The 8,753-nt window shown below is 43.2% G+C and overlaps 1 protein-coding gene across 1 annotated transcript; it reads right to left on the bottom strand.

Annotated features, from left to right (window-relative positions):
* On the bottom strand, positions 1 to 8,753 carry F7 (coagulation factor VII). Its single transcript, XM_071430652.1, has 8 exons — positions 8,618 to 8,753; positions 6,166 to 6,326; positions 5,573 to 5,597; positions 5,368 to 5,481; positions 4,288 to 4,428; positions 1,605 to 1,711; positions 962 to 1,082; positions 1 to 771 (listed from the first exon to the last, which is right to left on the bottom strand). Exons 1-8 carry the CDS (start codon positions 8,685 to 8,687, stop codon positions 233 to 235), a joined length of 1,278 nt encoding a protein of 425 aa, XP_071286753.1. The 5' UTR covers positions 8,688 to 8,753; the 3' UTR covers positions 1 to 232.

Here is an 8,753-nt window from a genome sequence, read left to right as displayed (position 1 = left end):
TTATGGTCATTCTCTGCCTGCTTGACAAGATACACCAGTTTACAAACAACACTGAGAGGGAAGTTATTTTATGTATTCAAGTAGGCCTTAGGCTCACTTCAAATCTTTAATAGTGTTGTGGGTACGGCCTGTAGCAAATATCTAAGATAATGAAGGAATCCTTCAATGGGAAAATGGTACAGAGGGACTGGGGAGCAATAGCACAGCCTGGAAATGATGTGGCTCAACATCATTAGTCCATGTGCTTCCTCAACCAGTCAATGTATTTGGATACCCTAGTGTAAACCCCATAGCTGCCTTCAACAGCGCAGCCCTTTCCCCAGCTGACAATCCCAGTCAGAAACCAAGTGTTCTTGTACTGTGTAGCATGAGGACCACCACTGTCTCCCTTGCAGGAGTCCTTAACCCCAGACAGGTCTCCTGCACAGAACATATTCTCTGTGATATTTAAATCAGTCTCCTTTTCACATACTTGTGTCTTTACACGTGGCAAATCAACTCTCATCAGGACAGAAGAGGTGGCACCTCCGTCTATTAGGCGTCCCCATCCACTTACTGTGGAGAACTTGATGGTGGACAGTTCATACACAGCAAACCTTTTCTCAGGCAAACATATTGGCACCACATGGTCAGTGAGATTCACGGGTGTTTCCAGTTTCAAGAGGGCAATATCATTATTGACCTGTCCATTCCTGTACTCTTCGTGAGTGATCATCCTGGCCACTCCACTTTCTTGCTCAGTTTTCTCATCAACATTTATTTTGTGTTCACCTGGAAAAGTTATTAATTGCAGGTCATGTCAGGTATCTCCTTGAGTCCTTGGAAGTCTGAGGATGTGGGGTGTTTCTAGTCTGACACCTCTAAGGACAATTACCTTATACTGCCAAAGCCTTCTATTCTGATTTTATCAGGTTGGGAAGCTGCCACCACCTTGATAAGATGAGGAGGGGAAGATACATACCCAGTCTCACCCGAAGCTGTTTAGGGTGAACATGCTCCAAGCAGTGAGCTGCAGTGACCACCCACTCTGGGGAAAGCAGCGTGCCACCACACTTTTCTTTCTGATCCTGTATTATAAGGGCCTGCCAACAAAAAGCAAATTTATGTTTATATTTACCTTCATCAAATGTGCTTGACATAGATCTCAGTAGAGATGGGTTTCATATTGCTTCTTTCTGTCCCTTTATGCATCTGTGTTCCACAATACCACGCTGACTCCATGGAGAGCTTAGCAAGGGAAGTCTTCCCATGGACATTTTCTTCATCTTGTAGTATGGACCCTGCATATTATGGCCCAAAGCATATCCCTGGAAGCTGCCACTAAAATTCTTGCTGGCAGTGAAGTTAAGGACTGAGGGGTCAGGAGATAGACACAGCTGTGCTACCACTCTACTCCTATGAAACCAGGTACTCTGGAACAAAGCTAAGGTGCCTAAATGAAACAGGTGGATCTGCTGGCTATGGATGAAGAAGGAATTTGGTTATCAAGACATGGCACTTTTTATGAATTTTTAACGTCATAGATTTAAAGCAATGAATTTAGTGTGGTGATTTCATAAGGAAATTTAAAAAATAAAAGCAATGAAAGATTTTTGAAAACTCACTTGCCATGGACATTCACCTGGAGGACAGATGAAACCACCTACTATTCTTCCACGTGCAGTTGAATTTTTTTTTGCCAACATTGGTATTTTTCCGCACGGGTATTTCACTGAGAAAAAAGAAAACAAAAAACCAAAACCCAAAACAACAAAAGGCAACAAAGATTTTATTGTACTGAACTCAGCAAAATGTGTAATGTCTTCAGTGAAGCTATGTCAGCTGAAAAACTGATTTCTAGTCTAGGAGCGTGGATTCTCAAAATAATGTAAAGCAGCTCAGGAGGGAAGTAGTCTTCTTTTTGTTTGGAAACAGCCAGAAATGCTTTTACAGTTAAGAGGTGAGGCCCTTACAGCATCACTGGCACAGAGTCACCTACCATAGGTGACTCTGCTTAAGATACACATCAACACAATGAGGTAGGCTGCAGGCTGGAGTGCAGAAGTGACCTGACAAGCTCTGTAGTCTACAATTTTCTTTGTCCCTGCTGACTTTAAGTCACAGCATCCACGGCAGGGTGAGACAGAGGCTTAATCATGGGGTCTTGGCATCCTTTGGGCAGAGCCAAAGATGTCCCAAGGGCAGATGCTGTTTTCTGGTGTGCCTCTCCCACACTACCTTGTTTGCTTGTGTCCAGAGCCTGCTGGATTCTTCAAGACTGCACATGTCTGTTCTGCCTGAGCCAGCATGTGAAGAATAGCAATACAGAGAATCAAATCCTGACTGAACTTGCAGTTCAGCTGTAGTGCAGAGGAAGCTTTGGTGTTTTCAGTACATCCTTCACCCAGCTGGGTTTTCCTGTAAAGGAGAAGGTCTACCCTTGGGGGTGCCTGTGTGTGGGGGTGTCTACCCTTGGGGGTGCCACGTGTCTGTGCTGTAACTGAGCACACCATCCCTCCTGTCTGGCAGTCACTTCACCCTGGGGTAACACTGTGAGGAGGAGTGCTCTGTTTTTACTTCTTTGGGAGCCAGGGCCCTGTAGTCTCTGCTGAGCTGCATGCAACATCTCCTGGAGCTGCAAGTTCTTCAGCTGACATGAAGACAGCATCAAGGTTTTACGGGTACTTTCAAGGTATGGAGAAACAGGACCAGTTTTTTGATGGCAGCTGGTGAAAGATTAAACAGGCATAGCACATAACACCCATAGTCTCTAATGCTGTGTGTAGGGCAACACAAATTTGAGCCATTGTGGGAGATGACAGAGGGACAGTGAGGGGACTGATGGCCTGGCAGTTACACAGTTTTTTCTACTTGCAACACATGGTCAATTTTACAGCTATTTTGGTCCCCAAGAAGCAAGCAGCAATAAATACATCTTCCTTACAGGGAAAGATGCACTGAAAAGCCTGTGAGGAATTTTGAATTTTTTGTTCTTAGCTTTTAACAAAAGCAGCTTTCCCATCACGTGGTATTGCAGAATCTGTTAATAAGGGATAAGCACATTAGTAGACATTTTTTTCTAATGAAATTGCTGCTGCTGAGAGCTAGGTTGTCATTACCAGCTCTCTGCATGAGTGTTCCATTGAGGTGTGTGCAGGGGAGCACCACTCCTCAGAATTACTTTGCATGCTCCCTGTGGCTCTGTCCATTATGTTGTTATGTTCATATCCCCAGGGGTCTCCTTTTCCCTTTAATAAAGTAATTCAAGTAGGCATCTACAAAAGACTCAGGTGCCAGCTTATGTATTGGCAAAAAGATTACTTGCACTACTCTAGTCCCAGCTGAAATTTACCTTGCTAGATGAAAGAAATGAAAGAAACTAGCCATAGTGTCTAGAGGAATACCAAAAGTATATTATTCCTAACAATTAGGAAAAGAAAAGAAAGGAAAAGAAAAGAGAGAAAGAAAGAGAGAAAGAAAGAGAGAAAGAGAGAAAGAGAGAAAGAGAGAAAGAGAGAAAGAGAGAAAGAGAGAAAGAGAGAAAGAAAGAAAGAAAGGAAAGAAAGAAAGAAAGAAAGAAAAAGAAAGTGAGTGGGAGTGAGGGGAGAGAGGGAGCGAGGGGAGAGAGGGAGGGAGGGAGTGAGGGGAAGATTAACTGGTTTTCTTTGGTTTAAATAGGCCTCTTCCTCTCTTGACTCCTGTGCTGTAATAAATGCAGTGGTAAAATCTAGTCACAGTTTCAGATTGGAGAGACAACAGTAAAACAAATCTGCCCCCAAAGTAATTTCCTACTGTGGGTGTAAGGTAATGCAAATAAAGGACTTATGAGGCCCAGAGCCCCTTCACTCTCCAGATACCTCTCAGCCTGACCCCGAATCCCTGACCACCTGCTGCCCTGCTTTATTTAGATCACCTGGTGAGGAGTGAGGAGCTTGTCTCCACTGCTCAGTTCCTTTCTACGTGACTAATGGTGAGTGTGCTCCCAAAGGAAGAGACAGGTTCAGCTTCCTCCCAGCTCTGAGCAGGTGGGATGGTCAAACTTGAATTTGCCACGTGCCAGAGGAGTGAACCTCTGGGACCAGGAAGAAGTCCAAAAGGATCTCTGCTTGGTGGTCATGCTGACCACTGCTTTTCTGGGGTAGCTAACTTACACCAGAAGCCAAATGTATGATTTGGGACTCTGCCCATGGAGAAGAGGTGAGGAGCTGGCATCTGAGCATCATGCATTCCATGTCCTGATGTGTACACATTGAAAACTTTTCTTCCGGAGCTGGCTTAGACTTAGCATCAGGTTGGTTAGTGTCTTACCTTGAGGGATGCAGGACACACCATCACTTGCTAAAGTGTAATCATCATCACAGAAGCACAGTCGTGTCTTGGACTGCTTGTCAGTACAGTACTGTTCACAGCCACCATTGTCAAAAATGCACTTCAGTTTGTCAGCCACAGCTAGAGTCAGAGAAAGAGCATTTAGGATTCAAGACTTGGGTTTTTGTGCTTAACATTGATAACTTGCAATTGTAATGCTGTCAGGAAAGCAAGGCAGGAAAAAAGATTTTTGTGATTTATGCAGAGCAACTTTATCAAAAGTGCTTTCCATCAAAAGCTAAGTGGGCCTGGATCTCCAGGGATTAGGGGAGGATAGGCTTTGGTTAAGAAATATATGCCTAAAATTAAATCAATCAGCATTTATACAGTACCTGAGCTGTCTCAAGAATGGAGATATTGTAATTGGGTGGTAACCATTGTAAAATATGACTGAAAAATTTTAATTCTGTGACATTTTGCCATTTAGCAGGAGGATGCTCTGGGATGACTGTTGAGACTGCCTGCCTAGACTCGATGAGTGCCTAGCCCTTGTCCAGACTCTGCGTGTTCTGAGGATGTAACACTCAATGTTCAGTGTTCTCTGAAATCAGTGGAAAGGTGTGTATTAACTTCATAAACCACTGGATCCTTCCCTTTGGGCTTTGTACTGTGCATATGCAGTGTAGTTCTCACATACTGCATGGAGCTTCTAAGTTAAAATAACATCAGCACCTGAGTAGGAAATAATTCCTCCTGTTCTCTCAGATGGTGCACAAAGGCAAATTTTCTTTTTTTTTTTCACAAAGTCATTATAGGGCAATAAGTAACTTGTTGCCTTGCAGTTCCTGACTTGCTATCTGGTTAGATCCATCCCTCAACACCAAAAGCACAATGAACAGAAGCTGTCACAGCTAGGATGATGCAGAATCACAGAGCCATAGAATATCCCGAGTTGGAAGGGACCAATGAGGATCTTCAAGTCCAAATCCTGAATTACAATGACTGTTATTGTTTATCTCAAAGCCTTGCATTTGATTTAATAACAGCATTTTTATTTTGTTAAGTTATGCTACAGCTGACCTTTTTCACAGCTTTTGCCCTCGTATTCGACGGGACAGCGGCAAACATAATCCTGGAATTGGTCATCACAAATCCCACCATTCTGACAGGGGTTGGAGGCACACTGGTTAGGGTCTGTAAAACACTCAGTGTCAGTCCAGCTCATTCAAAGAGCTGCAGCAGTGGGAGTGTTCCACAGCTGTTAGAACATCCTGCATGATCATACCGGAATAGATGTGCCAGAACTCTTCCTGGAAGAAAAACATGTGAGATTTAATTAAAGAAGAATTAAATCATGTCTTACAGCCCTTGTTGCACAGCATGGGTTACAGACAGAGCGATGCCACTTCTGCCTTTATAGTTTGTGACAGTTAATATTCATAAAATATTCTGTTTTCTAGATTTTACATTATTTTTACATACTAGTAGAGAAGGGCCTTGTTTAATGCACAAAAATGGATAACACATAAATAAGCTCCATATAGCTGAGGTGGGATTGACTGAAAAAAATGTTGCACAATACAATAATTTCAAGTATTGTCAGGGCAGGCATTACTGGGGGTTTGGGGAGATGTCTTAGAGAGCATCCATTTTCCCACCATCCTCTAAATGGTTACTGCTTGGGATTGCCCATGTAGTGTGCCCTCCTGCAATTCACTGCTGCTGTAGTGAATTTATCCCTGTAAATAGAAAAGAAAAATGCAAACAGCAGGACACAAAGTGCTTTTTTACTCTGGTGGTTTAAAGTGTCAGAGCACAACCTTTGAGTAGGGAGAGTTCTTATGACAATGAGTGCTCACCCAGCTTTGTGTTACTTACTGTCCTTTCAACATCACCGTAAATCTCTCTTGCTTCCTCATAGGAGCACTTTTCTTCTATGCATTCTCGCTCTAGTGACCCCAGTTTTATCTCTTCAAAGAAGCTGTTGGCTCGTCTTTGTCTTTGCAAAACGTTGCTTGCCTCTTCCTGCTTTAGAAAGACTGAAAAACAGCAGCACGTTCTATTTGTTATATGTCTGTGCTTGCCAGACAGAGAGGATGGGGGGACAACTTCCCCTGAAAGCTTTTCTGCTTCCCAAGCTTTTTCTGAGACTCTTTAGAAAAGAAATGGGCAGATGTGAAAGAGTCTCCTTTCTCTGGTCTGCCTCAAGGTAAAGTGACAACACAGGAGTTTTAGAGATCCTGGAGCTTAGGAGAAGATGGCCTGTAATAGCAGTGGGGTGTGTGTGTGTGTGTGTTGAATGCATGTCAGTGACTCCTGAGGTACTGTTGCATGCCATATGCATCTTAGCACATGCAGCAGTTTCTTACAGCTGTAGCAGGTGGTGAGCCTGTGTCATTTTATCAAGCACTGGTGTACATGGCACTGGAAAGCTTGTATCACTTTATCCAGCACTGGTGTACATGGTAAAAGCTGATTTTTCTGTACATGATACAGTCACAGTGTAGTTCTCACATACTGCATGGAGCTTCTAAGTTAAAATAACATCAGCACCTGAGTAGGAAATAATTTCTCCTGTTCTCTCAGATGGTGCACAAAGGTGCACAGGTGGACCACAGTCATGCCTTCACCCACACTCACATGTTATTTCATACCCCTCCACTTGTTGGACTTGAAGAAGGGATTTACCCCACTACTAGTAGACCACAATTTATGAACCACTGCTTTAATATATTATCTTTAATTTTCTTCTATGGAAAAGGTTATGTTAGGTACATAGGAAGGCTGGACAATGCTGACTGCATTTTGTAGTGGAGCCTGTGAATGGCTCCTAGCTCCTGCCATCACCACAGACTACAGGCAGGAAGAGGTCTTTGGAAAGATACTGGGTACATAGATTTGATAGCAGGCATCAGCAGAGCTCATTTCCTAGAACTGCAACTGGCAGAAGTGTGCTCTGGAAACACCAATGTCCTGGTCACCATGCTGACCTGCTCCTCAGCCTCAGGGTATTAGCACATCACACAACTGTGCTCTCCCAGTATAATTTAGGATAAGGAAAAGAAGTCCAAGTGCTGGTGTGTAATTTTGCTCCACATACTACACAGAAAAAGTATTGAAATTTTTAATTTTTCTTTTTTTTTTTATACTTAATGTCTGTAGGGGAGCTTCTGGAGCTTCATGGCAGTTTACATTTCAGTGCTTTAACTGTTTCACCTCTGCTTGTGGGTAGATTTGGGGACTGAGGCTGATGCATATCTCCTGCCTTTCCCCAAGACATTCTCTCAAAAAGAGTGGGAGTTATCTTCTACCTGCTGAAAGGGCCCTGAGGGATGCTGAAAGACAGACTCATGTGTGTCATACCAATATACACTCAGTCATAGATGCTGAGAGGGTTTATTCCAGTCTGAAGTGATGTGAGGTGTCTCCATAAACATTTGTCTCTAATTCAGGATATTTGCTGAATTACATGCAGAATAATGGTAATTTCCCCTGTATTTCAAAGTTACTTAGAAGAATGAAGTATTGTGCACTGAATTTATCCCTGGGTGCATTTGGTCATTATAGGAATGTCAGCTGGGTCTTTCTGCCTTGATTTCAGTCAGGATGTCTGCATTTGATATGGCTTTCTTTAAAGGCTTTTAATTAACCTTATGCTGCAGGTATGTGGCACATGTATCAGTGCATGAGCACAGACTCTGACAGAGGAGCATGCCTGAGCACATGGCTTGGGACATCCATTTGGCATTATCTACTTTTTTGTATTGGATAATTTCTGACTTTGCTACCTATTTTCCCACCTTTCTCACTGCAACAAACAAGACCTAGTTAATGGCTAAAGGAGGATCTGAGAGCTCTGGAAGCACTGGATCTGCTTTATTAATATGGGAGCTGGTTTTTGGACATACAACTGAAGAGCTACCTCTTCTCTGCCTTCTACTGAAACAGGGTGGATCCTACCCACTTTAATTACTCATCAGCTGAGTGACAGGTTCTTCATGCTTTGCTTTGAAAAATGTCCCAGTTCTGCATGAATAACAGTAAATCCCAGTTCCTTTCTTCATGTAGACAGCTGGTGGTTTGCCTGCTGTCTGTGCACCAAGATAACAAATTAGTAGTCTAGAGGTGCTTTTCCTTAGTTGGCAGAACAAGTGCATGGAGCCATTGCTGAGAGTAAATTAGAGCTTTAGAATAATGCACAGGCACAGCAGGAGACACGACAAACACACAGCAATGCTCAAAACTTGCAGTGGAAATCACCTCAGTAACAGGAAAGAGGAAAGAGGTCCATTGCCAGTAAACATCATTACAGCTATATCCTACAACATACCTGCATCCAGAGAAAGAGGGATCAGTAGCAGAAAGCAGAGAAACAAAGCCACATACTGCCTGGAAGTCATGATGAACCCTGTGAGCCAGTGTTCTGGCAGTGTATTGACATTTCAGCAAGGACTGTTTGGCCAAAG

Source organism: Agelaius tricolor, unplaced genomic scaffold, assembly GCF_023055355.1.
Source record: "Agelaius tricolor isolate 1412-34295 unplaced genomic scaffold, bAgeTri1.0.p SCAF_7, whole genome shotgun sequence".
NCBI classification, from domain to species: Eukaryota; Metazoa; Chordata; class Aves; order Passeriformes; family Icteridae; genus Agelaius; species Agelaius tricolor.
This window is presented reverse-complemented; position numbering and strand designations above follow the sequence as displayed.

Coding starts and splice junctions, on each gene's coding strand:
- F7 (XM_071430652.1), bottom strand. CDS start 8,687: ATGACTTCCAGGCAGTATGTGGCTTTGTTTCTCTGCTTTCTGCTACTG. Junction 5,598..6,165: donor ACGGTGATGTTGAAAGGACA/GTAAGTAACACA, acceptor TTTTTCTTCCAG/GAAGAGTTCTGGCACATCTA. Junction 1,083..1,604: donor CAGGTGAATGTCCATGGCAA/GTGAGTTTTCAA, acceptor TTTTGTTGGCAG/GCCCTTATAATACAGGATCA.